General features: G+C 51.3%; 1 protein-coding gene across 1 annotated transcript in view; it reads right to left on the bottom strand.

The window, feature by feature from the left end:
* The window catches only part of LOC119963633, a 185,195-nt gene that overhangs the window by 149,142 nt on the left and 16,612 nt on the right, over positions 1-19,441 (bottom strand). Inside the window, 1 exon segment of the mRNA XM_038792963.1 lies at positions 956-1,115. Within this exon segment, the coding sequence (XP_038648891.1) occupies positions 956-1,115 (160 nt within the window).

Below are 19,441 nucleotides of genomic sequence, written 5' to 3'. Positions count from 1 at the left end.
TCATCATACGGTGATTCTGCAGGTTTTCTCTATTGCTGATATTGGTGGAATTTAATTCCATGAGCTGGTCACGTCACTGAGGAGTTGTATTTGTTCTGGGAAGACACCCGTTGAGTTGGAATAAATAGTTTAAAATTGACAGAAAAATTATTACGAATGAAGGATTTGAAGGGAACACTCAATTGTTTGAAAGTCGAGAATTTTTGTACAATCTAGTCACCCAGAAACAAGGCGTGTTTCTCTTTGTGGGGGCTGGCAGGAAAACATCCCAAATTCTCTGCCCCAATCTTATTAATTATGAACATGGGTGTTCATGCCGTATTTAATGGTGGGGAAGAGTCCGTACACGTGTTTAGCTGCCATCTTGAAAAGGTGCCCAATATCACTGACTCAGTATTGAAGTAAGAAAGTGGACTTCCTGAAAATGAAGACAGATCTCCGCGAGCTTCTGAGGCTGGAAGATGGACCTCCTGAGAAAGAAGTTGGTGCTGCAGGAATATTCTGAGGCTGGACACTGGACCCAATCCCGGACCCACAATCCGGAAAACCAGTTGTGGATGCAACCCTGACCCACTGCTCTGGTGCTCTAGGGTTGCGGGCAGGGCCAGCCCTAGGCATTGTTTAGATGAGTCCCGACATCTCTACAACAATTTCTTCCAGACGTGTTTCATACCAGCGTCCTTTCCTACTGGCATCAAGAAGGGTCTGCTGTGAGCAACGGTCCTTTATTTGCATTCCATTGAGAAGATGCAAATGTGGTTCATCCCGTCCTCTGGCAGGTTTTCTGACCCGCCAGAGTACGCACCATCGGACAATCCCGCTGTATATTCACACCAGTGTGAATCCAATTTCTGGGCCTCCCACCATTTTTGGTGTCCTCCTCCCGCCCCTATGGCCCCCATTCAACCCATTGACGGGGCTTGTGAACATTGCATCCCTTGAATAAGTGACTAACCGCTGTTGCGCATTGTGATATTCTCCTTTTACAAAGGTGAAAAACTGGCAGTCAAATTCCTCTGTGCATTTTGTTTGACAACTGGCCACATCCTTTACTTCGGACTGATGAATGTCATTTCCCGGAAAGTCCAAACCATCATAAGTGCTGTCAAAACAGGCTGAAAAATATGGAAAAAGAAGTTGATGGATGAGTGAAAAACAACAGCAAATATGAAGAAATGTGAGAATTTTGGCAGTATCACGTCCATGATATAATTTCTCTGTTCATATCCAAACTACTAACCCACAGGCTTCATTATGGCAAAGATTATGTCACAATGTTACACCATGCTAGAGTGTGGCGACACGTAGGTGGAAGTCACACATTAGCTGGCTCCTGCTAGTGTCTCTGGTTCTAGGACGTTTAGGGGAACCATGATCCGAGGGGTAAATTTTGGATGAGCTGGTGGAGGAAGTCATAAGGAGGTTGGGGAATGTCGAAGTCGCTGAAGAAAGGTCCTGGAAAGAAGGGGTGTGTAAAAGTCAGCTAGCGATTGCTGCTGAGTCCCGCATGAAGAAAAATGGCGGGGACTGGGTCGCCGGGTGGGGCCGCTCCCCTCATGGTTGAAACTCTGACCGAGTTGGTGTCGGTGGAGTTTGAGAGGCCGCTGGCCAAACATTTGGAAGAGTTTCGGAGGGAGATGATTGCCTCACTTAAAGACTGGGTGGAGTAGCCGATATGTCCGGTAAAGGTGGCAGTGAAGAAGCCGTTGGTCGAGGTGAGGGAGCAAGGAGAGAAATTGAAGGGGGTGGAGGAGGGACTGTCGCAACACAGCGACCAGTTCACCTGAATGGGCGAGGAGCATTCATTAAGGCTAAAGGCCAGGGACTGAGATGAGAATTGGGATTTGGTCTTGGTTGGTGGAGACAGGGAATGTTTTTCTTATTGAGGGTTGCCTACTTGGCTCTGGCTTTGTTTCTGTCTTGTAAATGGAGGGATTTATTCTTTTTAGAAAATAATTTTGCTGAACCATTAATTGAACGCTAAACGAGTTGCTGTACAAAAGTTAGGCTTTAATAAGCTAGAACTTAGCCCTGCAGTTGACTACAATAAATGGATGACCGCCGGGCGTTCTGACTATTTATACCTCAGTATGGAGGCATGGTTAACTCAGCCTCTCGACCAATCGGAGAGCCGTCACATGACTGGTCTCAACCAATCAGTCGAGAGTCACATGACCGACCAGGGCCAATGGTAAGCCGGTGTTCTGCACCAATGGCAGACAGCTATGCAAATCATACCACCACATTCACCCCTTGCGGAGAAAGAAGCCCGGGGGGGGGGAGGGGATATCAACGACAGCCAGGGGTTGGGGGGAGAGAACTGGTGGTATGAGTAGCAGCCGGGAGAACAAACATTTTCTCTTCTTTTCCTTTATTACATTTTTGGCTTCCCACTGCCCAGACAATTAGCAACATTACACAAAGTCCCAACAAAGTCCATGGAGCTGTTGTAATTTAAATCGATTTGATCAGTCTTTTCGTGGCCCGTGATGTTCTGGCAGACCGCCGCGGTGGAGTAGGTGACGTCGGTTCAGCCGATGGTGGTGGTTCCGCTGACGTCCTGGAGTCCGGGTACGATGGTCCTTGAACAGTCTCCGTCACCCGAGCTGGCTGTGGAGACGCCATGGATGGGGAAGGGGTGGCCTGGGTGGGGCGCTGGGGGGAAAAAAACAGGGGGGGTCTGTGGTGAAGGGGGCGAGGGCCGCACGCCGGCGGGTGCCAGGTCGCGGAGGGAGACCGTGTCCTGCCGACCGTCGGGGTACTCCACATACGCATACTGCGGGTTAGCGTGGAGTAACTGGACTTGTTCCACCAACGGTTCGGACTTGTGCACCCGAACATGCTTCCGGAGCAAGATGGGTCCGGGAGCGGCCAGCCATGTCGGGAGAGGGGATTCGGAGGACGACTTCCTGGGGAAAACAAGAAGACGTTCATGAGATGTCTGATTTGTTGTGGTACAGAGGAGTGAGCGGATAGAATGTAGGGCATCGGGGATAACCTCTTGCCATCGGGAAATAGGGAGATCTCTGGACCGGAGGGCCAGTAGTATGGTCTTCCAGATGGTACCATTCTCCCGCTCGACCTGTCCATTACCCCGAGGGTTATAGCTGGTCGTCCTGCTAGAGGCAATGCCCCTGTTGAGCAGGAATTGACGCAGCTCGTCGCACATAAAGGAGGACCCCCGATCGCTGTGTATGTACGCGGAGTAGCCGAACAGGGAGAAGATGGAGAGGAGGGGCTTAATGACGGTCGATGTTGTCATGTCGGGGCAGGGAATGGTGAAGGGGAAGCGGGAGAATTCGTCGATTACCGCCAGGAAGTAAATGTTGCGGTTGTTAGAGGGAAGGGGCTACTTGAAGTCAATGCTGAGACGTTCGAAGGGACGGGATGCTTTGATCAGGTGTGCACGCTCGGGGCGGTAGAAGTGCGGTTTGCACTCTGCGCAGATGTGGCAGTCACGGGTTACAGTCCCGACTTCCGCGATGGAGAAAGGCAGGTTGCGGGCCTTAATGAAATGGTAGAGACGGGTCACCCCTGGATGGCAGAGATCCGCGTGGAGGGAGCGGAGGCGGTCTATCTGCACGCTGGCGCAGGTACCACGGGACAGGGCATCAGGAGGCTCATTGAGCTTTCCAGGACAATACAAGATCTCATAGTTGTATGTGGATAACTCGATCCGCCACCGTAAGATCTTGTCGTTCTTAATCTTGCCCCTTTGTGCATTATCAAACATGAAGGCTACTGACCGTTGGTCTGTGAGGAGGTTAAACCTCCTGCCGGCCAAATAGTGCCTCCAATGTCACACGGCTTCGACTATGGCCAGAGCTTCCTTTTCCACAGAGGGGTAGCGGAATTCGGAAGCCTGGAGAGTTCTGGAGAAGAAGGCCACGGGTCTGCCCGCTTGGTTCAGGGTGGCCGCCAGAGCTACTTCTGATGCGTCACTCTCGACCTGGAAGGGGAGGGACTCGTCGATGGCGCGCATTGTGGCCTTTGCGATGTCCGCTTTGATGCAGCTAAAGGCCTGGCAGGCCTCTGTCGACGGCGGGAAGGTCGTGGTTTGAATGAGGGGACGGGCCTTGTCAGCGTAGTTGGGAACCCATTGGGCGTAGTAAGCGAAGAAACCCAGGCAGCGTTTGAGGGATTTGAGGGTATTGGGGAGAGAGAGTTCCATCAGGGGGCGCATGCGTTCGGGGTCGGGGCCTATCACTCCTTTACGCACTACGTAGCCGAGGATGGCTAGACGGTCGGTGCTAAACACGCACTTATCCTTATTGTATGTGAGGTTAAGTTTTGCGGTTTGGAGGAATTTCTGGCAGTTGGCATCATGGTCCTGCTGATCATGGCCGCAGATGGTGACATTATCAAGATACGTGAAGGTAGCCCGTAATCCGTACTTGTCAACCATTCAGTCCATCTCCCATTGGAAGACCGTGACCCCATTTGTGACACCAAATGGAACCCTAAGGAAGTGGTAGAGGCGCCCATCTGCCTCAAACGCGGTGTACTTGCGGTTACTCGCGCGGATGGGGACCTGGTGATAGGCGGACTTGAGGTCCACAGTGGAGAAGACTTTGTATTTCGCGATATCGTTTACCATGGTAGAGATACGGGGGAGAGGATACGCGTCCAGTTGCGTAAACCGGTTGATGGTTTGGCTATAGTCGATGACCATCCGGTTTTTCTCCCCAGTCCGGACCACCAGCACTTGGGCTCGCCAGGGACTGTTGCTGGCCTCGATGACCCCTTCCGTCAGCAACCTCTGGACCTCGGACATGATGAAGGTCCGGTCCTGGGCGCTGTACCGTCTGCTCCGTGACGCGACGGGTTTGCAATCGGGGGTGAGATTAGCAAACAAGGAGGGGGGGTCCACTTTGAGGGACGCGAGGCTGCAGACAGTGAGGGGGGGTATAGGGCCGCCGAATTGGAAGGTCAAGCTCTGCAGGTTGCATTGGAAGTCCAGTCCTAGGAGTGCCGGTGCGCAAAGGTCAGGGAGGACAAGGAGTTTATAATTTTTAAAAACCTTCCCTTGGACCGCGAGGTCCGCGATGCAGCACCCGGTGATGTGGACGGAGTGCGAACCCAAGGCTAACCCGATTTTGTGTGTTACGGGATGGACAGCGAGCGCGCAGCGTCTTACCGTGGCAGGGTGAACGAAGCTTTCCGTGCTCCCGGAGTCCAGCAGGCAGTCCGTCTCGTGGCCGTTGAGGTAGATCAGCGTTGTTGTTTTGGCGAGCGTGCGTGGACGTTACTGGTCGAGCTGAATGGCCGCGAGCCGTGGAGAAAATCCATATTCGTCGTCATCGCCCGAGTAGATGCTGGAAGGACCTTGCGTGCCAGTCCCGGAAGGTGGTGCCCAGGATCCACACGTGAAGTCGGGATCCCAAGATGGCGGCGCCCAGGACCCGCACGTGGAGTCGGCGCCCCAAGATGGCGGCTCCCATGGGGCCCTCGTAGTTGAGGGGGGCGGAGTTAGCGATGCCGGCGAGCCGACCGGAGCGGCTGCGAGCCGGGGCAGAGAGGCGCGCAGGCCAGGTGCAGGGGCCCGGGGACGGCGAGTGGAGAGTTGCGCGGTGCGCTGGAAGGGCCCGGAGGAGAGAGAGAAGCGCGCAGGCCGGGCGCAGGGGCCCGGGGGCGGGGGGGAGAGATCGGCGCGGCGTATTGGAGGGGCCCGGAAGGGCCCCGAGGAGAGAGAAAGGCGCGCAGGCCGGGTGCAGGGGCCCGGGGCGGGGGGGGGGGGGGGAGAGATCGGCGCGGCGTATTGGAGGGGCCAGCAAGGGCCCGGGGGGGCGGGGGGGGGGGGATCCCTGGTCGCTGCGCGGAACAGCAGCGGCCGCTTTGGCCTGGCAGACGGAGGAGAAGTGGCCCTTCTTCCCGCAGCTCTTACAGAGGGCGGAGCGGGCTGGGCAGCGTGAGCGAGGGTGTTTCATGAACCCACAAAAATAGCAGTGGGGCCCCTTGGACTTGTCGGGGCGTCCCGCGGCACAGGCTTGAGGGAGGTCGAGAGCGGCGGATGGCGGTGGGGAAGCGTGCCAGGAGGCCCAGGGTGGACATGGACGCGGGCGTTTAAATCGGCGACCTCCAGGGAGGTGGAGAGAGTCCGTGCCTCAGTTAAGCTGAGGTCGTCTTTCTCCAGCATCTGCTGGCAGATAGCGAGGGACTGCATCCCAGCCACGTAAGCATCTCTGATCAGCAGTTCCATGTGCTCCGCAGCTGAAACTGGGAGGCAGGAGCAATTCCTCCCCAGGATAGCGAGGGCCTGGTAAAATTGGTCTAATAACTCACCGGGGAGCTGTTGTCTGGTGGCCAGCAGATGTCGGGCGAATACTCTGTTGACTGGTTTAAGAAATTGTCCATTCAGCTTAAGCATGGCGGCATCGTAATCTTTCTCTTCCTTGATCATCGCGTAGGCTGCTATGCCCACGCTGGGTTGGAGGATGTGAAGCTTCTGTGCCATGGTGGGGGGGCTGGTTGCAGACTCCAGGTATCCTTCGAGACATGCCAGCCAATGTTGAAAAATTTCTGCAGCGTTCTGAGTTTGCGGGCTGATGCGGAGGCATTCGGGCTTGATCCGGAACTCCACCTTCAAAAATCTAGCTTATTAAATTGATGAGCCATCAATTGAACGCGAGATGCTGTACAAAAGTTAGGCTTTAATAAGCTAGAACTTAGCCCTGCGGTCGACTACAATAAATGGACAACCGCTGGGCGTTCTGACTATTTATACCTCGGTATGGAGGCGTGGTTAATTCAGCATCTCGACCAATCGGGGAGCTGTCACATGACTGGTCTCAACCAATCGGTCGAGAGGCACATGACCGACCAGGGCCAATGGTAAGCCGGTGTTCTGCACCAATGGCAGACAGCTATGCAAATCATACCACCACAATTTTGTTGAGGCATTTATAATTTTAACAATTTTCAACATCATATTTCAACAAAAACATAACAATATAATCAACAAACTCCCCCGAGCACAAACCTGGCTTACATAAACAGTACCACCTTCCCCAGCCATCCCTCCATTGGTTCTCCTGCCTTCATCGTCTCTCCCATGCCTCCCCTTTCTCCTCCCCCGCTGACAGCTTAATTCTTCTCTAAAAAGTCGACAAATGGCTGCCGCCTCCGAGCAAACCCCTGCAAACAACCCCTCAAGGCGAATTTAATTTTCTCAAGTCTGAGAAACCCCGCCTATCTCTAACCCACACCCCTGACTTCGGGGGTTCCGATTCCCTCCATCCTAGTAAGATCCGTGTCCGGTCCACCAGGGAGGCAAAGACCAGGACATCAGCCGCTCTCAACCCCTGGGCTCCCGGGTCTTCCGTCACACCAAAGATCGTCGCCTCTGGACTTGGCACCACCCTTATTTGTAATACCTCTGACCTGATGCCAGCAAGTCTCTGACAGAAACCCCTCAGCCTCGGACATGCCCAAAGCATATGGACATGTTTTACAGGACCCCCTGCACAGCGCCCACACTATCCTCCACCTCGTCAAAGAACCTGTTCATCTGGGTCAACAGCGGTCCCAACACCCCCGAAAACTTCTTATAATATTCCACCGGGTACCCGCCCGGTCCCGGGGCCTTACCCGATTGCATCACCGCCAACCCCTCTACTACTTCTACAAGCTCAATTGGGGCCCCCAGTCCATCCAGCAGCTCCTCATTAGCCTTCGGGAACTCCCTCCCAGAAACCTCGTCAGCCCCTCTTGCCCGACTGGGGTTTTTGGTTCGTACAATTTGCTATAAAACTTCCTAAACACCCCATTCACCCCCACCGGGTCCAAGACCATATTCCCACCTGTGTGCTTCACTTTCCCGATCTCTCCGGCCGCCTCCTGCTTCCTCAACTGGTGCGCTAACATCCTGCTCGCTTTCTCCCCATACTCATATCCCGCCCCTCTCACCCTTCTCAATTGCCCTACTGTCTTACCCGTGGATAACAGCCCATATTTCATTGGCAACCGCTGGCGTTCCTTTAACAGCCCTTCTTCCAGAGCCTACAGGATTTCATCCACTGTCCTTTCTATCTCCAGCTGCTCCGCCTTCTACCTGTGTGCCCGAATCAAAATAAATTCCCTCCTGACTACTGCCTTCAGAACCTCCCAACCCATACCTGCCAACATCTCCCCCATATCACTAATCTCTACATACCCCTGGATGGCCTTCCTCACCCGCTTACACACCTCTTTCTCCGCTAACAGACCCACATCTAGCCTCCATTGCGGGCGCTGAGCCCCCCCTTTGCTCACTCATAAATCCACCTAGTGCGGGGCACATTCTGACACTACTACTGCCGAATACTCGACATCTTCCAGCCCTGCCAACAACGTCTTATCCTAAGGAAGACATTTATTCGGGAGTACACCTTGCGCACCTGGGAGTAAAACGAGATTTCTTTCACCCTCGGCCTCCCATATCTCCGTGGATTTACCCCCCCCCCCCTCCCCTCAATGTGCTAAATGAACCCCCAAAGCTCCTTAGCTGTAGCCAACACCCTCCCCGACCTTGAGCTCGATCGGTCCACTCTCGGTTCCAGGACCGCATTAAAGTTTCTCCCCGCCACCCATAATCAGCCGATGAGAGTCCAGGTCAAGAATCCACCCCAGTTCCCTCCTCATAAATTCAACATCATCCCAGTTCAGGGCATAGATGTTACCCACGTCACCGGCATCCCCTCCATTTTCCCGCTTACCATAACATACCTTCCCCCAGAGTCAGCCGCCTCGAACGCCACCCGCTTATTGACCAAAATCGCCAGCCCTTCGTTCTAAGGTCCAATCCCCAAAGAAATACTTGCTCAACTCATCCCTTCCTCAGCCTCATCTGGTCATTCACCTTCACGTGCGTCTCTTGTAGCATGGCCACGTCCGCCTTCAATCACTTTTAAGTCTGCGAACACACGTGCCCTCATGACTGGCCCATTCAATCTTTGCACGTTCCACATGACCAGCCAGGTCGTGGGGCAACAGCCCCCCCCCCCCCCCCCCCGTTCGCTGATCAACCATAGTCCCTCTTGGGCCAGACTCTGAACCATGTCCTGCACCGCCCTAGGACCACCCTCGGGCGTCCACCATCATCGATCCTCCTCCCCTTACACTTTAAATCAGCAGTACTTCCCCCCCACCCCGCCCCAAAATCCCCCGGAGCCAGCTTCCGTTAGCCAGCCCGCCCAGCTCGCCTGGCAGGCTCCCCCCATGGCCCTAGCATTCAAGTTCTCCCAGTGAGTTCTCCCAGTGAGCCAGAGAAGACACAGCCAGAGTGAGACAGCAAAGAGTGAGTTTGGGAATTTCAAGCTAGGTGGGAATTGAATCCAATCAGTAAGTACTGTTCCTTTTTAAATTTCAGGAGTTTAAATTAATCTAGAATTGTGCAGTGAAGGTTAACAAGGACTGCCCCACCTACTCACATAACTGGTTGCCACTTAAGTGTCAGTCACCTTAATCTACTTTGATCTAGAAACAGGTGGGGGCGGGGGGCGGGGGGGAGTCAACCCAGGCCAATTTAAAAGAGCAACTTGTAACTCACTCCCAGTGAGTTCTCCCAGTGAGCCAGAGAAGACACAGCAAAGGGTGAGTTTGAAAATTTGAAGCTAGGTGGGAATTCAAAGCTGGGTGGGGAGGAGGTGCTTTTTAACCCTCGTAAGTGACTGGTCAGTAGTTTTCCTTTTCACTGTCTAATTTATTTATTTATTTTTTATTTAGTTTTTTGGAATTGTAGTTGTATAAGTTAACCTAAGGTTTAAGACATGGCAGGGGATCCCAGACCCGTGTCATGGACATGTCCACTGTCCCTGGCTCCTTCACGTGCAAGAAGTGTGTTCAGTTGCAGCTCCTGTTAGACCGCTTGACGGCTCTGGAGCTGCGGATGGACTCACTTTGGAGCATCCGCGATGCTGAGGAGGTCGTGGATAGCACGTTTAGCGAGTTTGTCACACCGCAGGTGAAGGTTACTGAGGGAGATAGAAAATGGGTGACCAAAAGAAAGAGCAAGAGTAGGAAGGCAGTGCAGGTGTCCCCTGCGGTCATCTCCCTGCAAAACAGATATACCGCTTTGGATACTGTTGAGGGAGATGGCTCACCAGGGGAAGGCAGCAGCAAGGTTCATGGCACCGTGGCTGGCTCTGCTGCGCAGCAGGGCAGGAAGAGGAATGGCAGGGCTATAGTGATATGGGACTCAATCGTAAGGGGAATAGACAGGCGGCTCTGCGGACGCAATCAAGACTCCAGGATGGTATGTTGCCTCCCTGGTGCAAGGGTCAAGGATGTCTTGGAGCGGCTGCAGAACATTCTGGGGGGGGGGGGGGTGAATAGCCAGCTGTCGTGGTGCACATAGGCACCAACGATATAGGTTAAAAACGGGATGAGGTCCTACAAGCTGAATTCAGGGAGTTAGGAGTTAAACTAAAAAGTAGGACATCAAAGGTACTAATCTCAGGATTACTACCAGTGCCACGAGCTAGTCAGAGTAGGAATGTTAGGATAGATAGGATGAATGCGTGGCTCGAGAGATGGTGCAAGTGGGAGGGATTCAAATTCCTGGGGCATTGGAACCGGTTCTGGGGAAGGTGGGACCAGTACAAACCGGACGGTCTGCACCTAGGCAGGACTGTTGGGGAGGGTTTAAACTAATGTGGCAGAGGGATGGGAACCGATGCAGGAAGTCGGAATGTAGTAAAACAAAAACAGAAACAAAAGGCAGTAAGGGGGAAAGTGTAAGGCAGAGAAGATATAGTCACAAATCAAGAAGGGTGACAGTACAAGGTACAGTGACTGAGGGGAGTTCAGTGAATAGGCCCAGTTATACTAAAAGGAATAAAACAGGAAGTAAAAACATAAATGGTAAGCGACGGGGCAGGTTGTTACATGAAGATATGTGTTCAATGACAAGGAAAATTAGGAGAAAAGGTAAGAGGAAATATAACTTAGGAGAGGTTACTGATTGAGGTGTTAAGGTTCAAAACAGAGGTATAAAAGCCAGCATAAGTGTACTTTACCTGAATGCTCGTAGTATTCGGAATAAGGTAACTGAGTTAACGGCGCAAATCATCGTGAATGACTATGATTTAGTGGCCATTACTGAAACATGGTTAAAGGATGGTCTGGGGATCAAACTATTCGGAAGGACAGAGTGGATGGTAATGGAGGTGGTGTAGCTATGTTACTTACGGATGACATCCGGGCAATAGTAAGGGATGGCATCGATGCTATGGAGGATAAGGTTGAACCCATTTGGGTGGAAATCAGGTATAGTAAGGTGAAAAAGTCACTGATAGGAGTAGTCTATATGCCACCAAATAGAAACATTATGGTGGGGCAGGCAATAAACAAAGAAATAACTGATGCACGTAGAAATGGTACAGAAGTTATCATGGGGGATTTTAATCTACATGTCGATTGGTTTAACCAGGTCAGTCAAGGCAGCCTTGAAGAGGAGTTTATAGAATGTATCCGCAATAGTTTCCTAGACCAGTATGTAATGGAACCTACGAGGGAACAAATGGTCCTCGATATGGTCCTGTGTAATGAGACAGGATTGATTAATGATCTCATAGTTTGGGATCCTCTCGGAAGGAGCAATCACATGGGGAGCAGGGTAGCATGGTGGTTAGCATAAATGCTTCACAGCTCCAGGGTCCCAGGTTCGATTCCCGGCTGGGTCACTGTCTGTGTGGAGTCTGCACGTCCTCCCCCTGTGTGCGTGGGTTTCCTCCGGGTGCTCCGGTTTCCTCCCACAGTCCAAAGATGTTAGGTGGATTGGCCATGCTAAATTGCCCGTAGTGTCCTAATAAAAGTAATGTTAAGGGGGGGGTTGTTGGGTTATGGGTATAGGGTGGATACGTAGGTTTGAGTAGGGTGATCATGGCTCGGCACAACATTGAGGGCCGAAGGGCCTGTTCTGTGCTGTACTGTTCTATACAATATGGTGGAATTTAAAATACAGATGGAGGGTGAGAAGGTAAAAATCAAACACTCGTGTTTTGTGCTTAAACAAAGGAGATTACAATGGGATGAGAGAAGAACTAGCAAAGGTAGACTGGGAGCAAAGAATTTATGGTGAAACAGTGGAGAACCTTCCAAGCGATTTTTCACAGTGCTCAGCAAAGGTTTATACCAACAAAAAGGAAGGACGGGAGAAAGAGGGAAAATCGACCATGGATATCTAAAGAAATAAGGGAGAGTATCAAATTGAAGGAAAAAGCAGACAAAGTGGCAAAGATTAGTGGGAGACTAGAGGACTGGGAAATCTTTAGGGGGCAACAGAAAGCTACTAAAAAGCTATAAAGAAGAGGAAGATAGATTATGAGAGTAAACTTGCTCAGAATATAAAAACAGATAGTAAAAGTTTCTACAAACATATAAAACAAAAAAGAGTGGCTAAGGTAAATATTGGTCCTTTAGAGGATGAGAAGAAAGATTTAATAATGGGAGATGAGGAAATGGCTGAGGAACTGAACAGGTTTTTTGGGTCGATCTTCACAATGGAAGACACAAGTAACATGCCAGTGACTGATAGAAATGAGGCTATGACAGGTGAGGACCTTGAGAGGATTGTTATCACTAAGGAGGTAGTAATGGGCAAGCTAATGGGGCTAAAGGTAGACAAGTCTCCTGGCCCTGATGGAATGCATCCCAGAGTGCTAAAAGAGATGGCTAGGGAAATTGCAAATGCACTAGTGATGATTTACCAAAATTCACGAGACTGTGGGGTGGTCCCGGTGGATTGGGAATTAGCAAATGTGACACCACTGTTTAAAAAAGGAGGTAGGCAGAAAGCGGGTAATTATAGGCCAGTGAGCTTAACTTCGGTAGTAGGGAAGATGCTGGAATCTATCATCAGGAAGAAATAGCGAAGCATCTGAATGGAAATTGTCCCATTGGGCAGACGCAGCATGGGTTCATAAAGGACAGGTCGCACCTAACGGATTTAGTGGAATTTTTTGAGGACATTACCAGTGCGGTAGATAACGGGGAGCCAATGGATGTGGTATATCTGGATTTCCAGAAAGTCTTTGACAAGGTGCCACACAAAAGGTTGCTGTATAAGATAAAGATGCATTAAGGGGAAATTAGTAGCATGGATAGAGGATTGGTTAATTAATAGAAAGCAAAGAGTGGGGATTAATGGGTGTTTCTCTGGTTGGCAATCAGTAGCTAGTGGTGTCCCTCAGGGATCAGTGTTGGGCCCACAAGTGTTCATCATTTACGTGGATGATTTGGAGTTGGGGATCAAGGGCAATGTGTCCAAGTTTGCAGATGACACTAAGATGAGTGGTAAAGCAAAAAGTGCAGAGGATACTGGAAGTCTGCAGATTGATTTGGATAGGTTAAGTAAATGGGCTAGGGTCTGGCAGATGGAATGCAATGTTGACAAATATGAGGTTATCCATTTTTGTAGGAATAACAGCAAAAGGGATTATTATTTAAATGATAAAATATTTAAACATTCTGCTGTGCAGAGAGACCTGGGTGTGCTAATGCATGAGTCGTAAAGAGTTGGTTTACAGGTGCAACAGATGATTAAGAAGGCAAATGGAATTTTGTCCTTCATTGCTAGAGGGATGGAGTTTAAGAGGTTATGCTGCAATTGTATAATGTGTTAGTGAGGCCACACCTGGAGTATTGTGTTCAGTTTTGGTCTCCTAACCTGTGAAAGAACGTACTGGTGCTGGAGGGTGTGCAGAGGAGATTCACTAGGTTAATCCCAGATCTGAAGGGGTTGGATTACGAGGAGAGGTTGAGTAGCCTGGGACTGTACTCATTGGAATGTAGAAAGATGAGGGAGGGATCTTATAGAAACATATAAAATTCTGAAGGGAATAGATAGGATAGATGTGGGCAGGTTGTTTCCACTGGTGGATGAAAGCAGAACTAGGGGGCATAGCCTCAAAATAAGGGGAAGTAGATTTAGGACTGAGTTTAGGAGGAACCTCTTCACCCAAAGGGTTGTGAATCTATGGAATTCCTTGCCCAGTGAAGCAGTAGAGGCTCCTTCATTAAATGTTTTTAAGATAAAGATAGATAGTTTTTTGAAGAACAAAGGGATTAAGGGTTATGGTGTTCAGGCCGGAAAGTGGAGCTGAGTCCACAAAAGATCAGCCAGGATCTCATTGAATGGTGGAGCAGGCTCAAGGGGCCAGATAGCCTACTCCTGCTCCTAGTTCTTATGTTCTTATGTACCCCCACTGATTCCCCTCCCACCGCTCGGACCATTAGTGCAAACAATCAAAGACAACCCCTCCTCAAGCCCAAACAAAGAGGCCATCCCTTAACAAAGAACAAAGTGCAAACCTGAAGCCAAAAAGGAAAGAATTGGCCCCAAACACAAGTTAACAGCAACATCGCAGCATCTCCACCAAAGTTCAAAATCCACCTTCTCCTGCCGAACCAAAGTATAAATCCCTGTCTTCGTAGGTCACCCACAGACATGCCGGGTACAGAAGCCCAAATATCACCCCCTTCTTGTACAGGGCTGTCTTGGCCTTGTTATAACTTGCTTTCCTCTTGGCCAGCTCCGCACCCAGATCCTGGTACACTCGGATTTCACTGCCCTCTCAGGTGCAGGGCCTTCTCTGCCTCATAATTTTCTCCTTATCCAGGAACCAGTGCAACCGCACCACTATCGTTCTCGGCGGCTCATTGCCCTGGGGCTACCTGTGCGCTCGAGCCACCTCCAAAGGCCGTGCAAATGCACCCTCTCCTAGAAGCCTCTCCAGCACCTCCCCACATATGTGCTCCTTCACTTCCCTCTGGCAGATCCACAATGCTTATGTTCTGCCTGCGTGGCCGGTTCTCCAGGTCTTCAGTCTTCTCCTGGAGCCGCCTCTACTGGTTCCACATCAACCCTATCTCCGCTGGCATTGAGGCAAACTGCTCCTCGTGTTCCTCTGCCACCTCCTTCACCTTCTGCGTCGCCAGCTTCATTTCCATGCGGACGACCGCCACCTTGATCGAATCCATCCTCCGGGCCATGTCCTCCACACTCTCCTTCCTTTGCTGGGTGAACTTCTCGTTTAAGAATCTCACCAGTTGGTCCATCGATCACTGAGCTGCCAGGGCCGCTCCCTGCCCCTCCCCCGTCTCCACGTGCATCACAGGCGCCACATCAGCTCAGTGGCCAACTGATGTGTCCCTCAGGGACACCAACTGATTCCCTCTTTTTCGGACACTCTCCTGCACCTATATTCTGCCTCATATCCACCTGCTAACCGGGGAAAATGTCCGAAAGAACAGCCACGAGCGGGAGCAACAAAATGTGCGACTATTCACACCATGGCTGCCACCAGAAGTCAAATGGAGGGGAGTTACTTATGCATTCTTGTTTTTCCTCATGGTGTGGCTCCTTTTTGTTTCTTGTTTTGAGGGAGGTGGGATTTGGGCACTTCTGGCCTGGTTATTGAGTAGGGGGGCCTGGTTATTGAGTAGGGGGATAGAGGAAGGGGGTGACTGGCAGGGGTCACCGCACTAGCAAACGTAGGTTGGTGAGTGAACGTGAGTGTGGTGGGGGGAGGGGTCGCATTGTTGGACCGTGGTCGAGCAGGTTTCGATGAACCTGGGAGGTATGAATGGTGGGGCGAGGGGATCGATACTGGGTGAGGTGTTTGCAAGAGGAAGTGGATAGAGGGATTCTGGGAGGGGGAAGAGGGGGCTGACAGTAACATAAGGAGGGTCCGGCCAGATGGGCGGGGCCTGAGGTAATGGTGATGGCAGATAGGAAGGGTGGGAGGGTTGAGACCCCCCGGTCAGAATGGTGACGCTGAATGTGAAGGGTTTAGGCGGGACGGTGAAGTGACTGAGAGTTTTTACTCATTTGAAGAGTTTAAAAGCCAATGTTGTGACATTGCAGAGACTCATCGGAGGGTAAGGGGCCAGCTGAGGCTGAGGAAGGGGTGGGTGATGCAGGTGTTTCATTCAGGGTTTGATTGGTGGGCTGAAGGGTTGGCAATTTTGGTGGGTAAGTGGGCGAGGGCTTATGAGGGAGATGGTGGGGGGGGGGGGGGGGGGTGTTGACCCATGGAGACCTTTACTCCCGAAGGACTGGGAGTAATCATTTTTCTCCAAAGTGCACAAGTTGTTCTCAAAGATTGACGTTTTTGTGGTGGGAAAGGTACTGTTGGCCAGAGTTAAAAGGGCAGAGTATTCGGCAATTGTGATCTTGGATCATGCTCTACACTGGATGGATGTGGTGCTGGAGAAGGGGGCAGCCCAGAAGCCAGGGCGGAGGATGGATGTGGGGTTATTGGCAGATTGGATTGGATTTGGATTTGTTTATTGTCACGTGTACCGAGGTACAGTGAAAAGTATTTTTCTGCAAACAGCTCAACAGATCATTCAGTACATGGGAAGAAAAGGGAATTAAACAAAATTCAAATAAATACAAGAAAATACATAATAGGGCAACACAAGATATACAATGTAACTACATAAGCATTGGCATCGGATGAAGCATACAGGGTGTAGTGTTAATGAGGTCAGTCAATAAGAGGGTCATTTAGGAGTCTGGTGACAGTGACAGATCAGAGCTTCTGTGATAAGATAGCAAGGTGATTGAAGAGTATGTGGGGTTCAATTGCAGGGGAAGGTCTCGCCGTTGATGGTTTAGAATTCCCTGAAGGCGGTGATGAGGAAGAAGGTGATCATGTTTAAGGACAAGGTGGACAGGGAGGAGAGGGAGGAATGCCAATGACTGATAGAAGAGATTTTGGAGGTGGATGGGAGGTACACAGGGACCCCGGGCCTGGCAAAGAGGAAGGAGCTGCAATGAGGTTTGACCTATTGTCCATGGGGAAAGCGGTGCATCAGTTGAGAAGGGTGAGGGTGGCAGTATATGAGAGCGGGGAGAAGGCAGGGCATATATTGGCAGATCAGCTCCATAGGGAGGCCACGGCGACGGAGATAGTTCGGATGCGGGACAGGACGGGGGAAGTTGGTGGTGGCTCTGAAACAGATTAACAAGTTGTTCAAGGAGTTTTATAAGGACATACATAAGCTGAAGCCATGAAAGGATGGGTGGGAGGTGAGGGACCTCCTGGGCGGGTTAGAGTGCCCGAGGCTAGGTGAGGTGGAGAGAGCAGGGGTGGAGGAGCTGATGAGGGTGGAGGAGGTGAAAGTGACAATTGGGAGTATGCAGGCAGGGAAGGTGACAGTGCTAAGTGGGATGTTGGACCGGCCAGAGCTGCAGCCAAGCACAGGGGCAGATGTTTTAGTCTTCACCTCGCTGATTGTTCACAGACGTGTCTTGTTGGGGTGGAGCTGCCATTTCATTTGGCAGCTTCTCACTTTAGGTATCTGAGGGTGCAGGGAACCCGGGACTGGGAAGGGCTCCAGAGGTTCAATATCACTAGCTTGGTGGGGAGTGTGAAGGCAGTCTTGTTGAGGTGGAGCAATCACTCTCTGTCGTTAGTGGGCTGGGTACAGGCAGTAACGATGAATAGTTTACCGCAATTCTTGTTTTTGTTTCTGTGGCTGCCGGCCTTTTTGCCTGAGACGTTTTTCAAGGCGGTGGACAGGCTGATTCCTCATTTGTATGGGCAAGCAAGGTGACAAGGACGGTGATACTGCAGAGGGAACGGAAGGCCGGGGGGGGGGGGGGGGGGGCTAAGCCTCCCGAATTTGATGTATTATTGGCCGGCGAATGTAGAGAAGGTTCAGGGATGCAAGAGGGAGGTGGGGCGTTGTGGGTGAGGATAGAGGCGGTCTCATGTAGGGGGTCGGTGTTACGGGCGCTGGCAACAGCGCCGTTCCCGATGGCACTAGGGAAGTATTCAGTGAGTCCAGTGGTGATGGCCACATTGAATATCTGGAGGCAGTTTCGGGAGTATTTTAGGTTGGGAGCAGGGTCACGGAATACGGATTGGGGGGAATCATAGTTTTGAGCCGGGGAAGATGCATGCGAGATTCCGGGATGGGAAGAGAAGAAGATTAAGGAGATGAAGGATCTGTTTCAAGGTGGGTGGTATGCCAGCTTAGACGAACTGAGTGAGTTTGGACTGGCGTGGGGCAAAATTTTCAGGTAGCAGGTGCAGTACTTTGCGAGGAAGACCTTCCTGACCTTCCCGATAGTGCCTGCCACCTTGCTCTTGGATGCAGTGCTTTCAGCTGCGGGGGGGTTTGGAGATGGGGGGTCATTTTGGCGATTTACAGGAGGATTTTGGAGGAGGATTGGAGTGTCTATGCAGGGTGTTAAGGTGAAGTGGGAGGAAAAGCTGGGGGTGGTGCTGGAGGAGGGTTTGTGGTGTGAGGTGCTGCGGAGGGTAAATACCTCGACTTTGTGTGCGAGGCTGTGGCTGATACAGCTGAAGGTAGTGTACAGGGCGCACTTTACAAAGCCAAGGATGAGCCAGCTGTCCGAGGGAGTGGAGGATGTCTGCGAGCAATGCGGGTGAACCATGTTCATATGTTTTGGGCCTGCCCGAAGCTGGAAGGGTTTTGGCGGACGGTGGAGGTCTGTGATCAGCAGCATTTTGTGGGTCTTACATATGGATGTGAAGCCCGGTCCCGTAGAAACCATATCGGGGTGTTGGACCGACCGGAGCTGCAGGTGGGTGCAGAGGCAGATGTTTTAGTGTTCGCCTCGCTGATTGTTCACAGGTGGGTCTTGTTGTATTGGAGCTCAGCCTCGCCACCCTGTGCCTCGGTGTGGCGGGAGGACCTGTTGGAGGTTTTGGTCCAGGAGAAATTGAAATTTGCTCTAACGGAAGGCGAGTGATGGCTTCTACAATAGTTGTATTTTGGGAACTTTGTTGCCGTTGACGGCTGAGGAAGGGGAGGGAGGGAGGAGGCAGAGTGGGCTAGGGGGGCTTAATGTGTTGGAGGGTTTTAAATTATAAAAATCTTGTAAATTTGGAATACAAATACTTCAAAATTTAAACAGATTTCAGACGGCTCCAACTCTCTCAGCAGAATACTTACTCAGGAAATGTTTGACTGGTTGAAACCACTTCTAACTCCTGGAGAACCATGGTACTGACCCTGAAAACGCACCCTGGGGTCCCATGCCACTCACATAAGGTGCGCTCACGGTTGCACAGTCGTTAGCACTGCTGCCTTACAGTGCCAGGGACCATGGTTCAACTCTGACCGTACATAACTGTCTGTGCAGAATTTTCACTTTTTCCCCATGTCTTGGGTTTCCTCCAGGTGCTCCGGTTTCCTCCCACAGTCCAAAGGTATGCAGGCTGGGTGGATTGCCCATGCTAAATTGCCCCTTCGTATCCAAAGATCGGTAGGTTACGTTGGATTATGGGGATAGGGCGTGGAAGGGCCTAGAATAGTTACTCTTTCGGAGGGTTGGTGCAGACACAATAGGCCGAATGGCCTCTTTCTGCACCGTAGAATTTCTGTGATTCTAAATTCCATGAACAACCTCACTCACTGGCCATTCCCAAAATACACCTACCTCCCACAAGTATCCCATGCACTCACACAACTCTGAACAAACTCC

Source organism: Scyliorhinus canicula, chromosome 3 (genome assembly GCF_902713615.1).
Source record: "Scyliorhinus canicula chromosome 3, sScyCan1.1, whole genome shotgun sequence".
In the NCBI taxonomy this organism is placed as follows: Eukaryota; Metazoa; Chordata; class Chondrichthyes; order Carcharhiniformes; family Scyliorhinidae; genus Scyliorhinus; species Scyliorhinus canicula.
The sequence above is the reverse complement of the archived record's forward strand: the minus strand, read 5'-3'. Positions and strand labels throughout refer to the sequence as shown.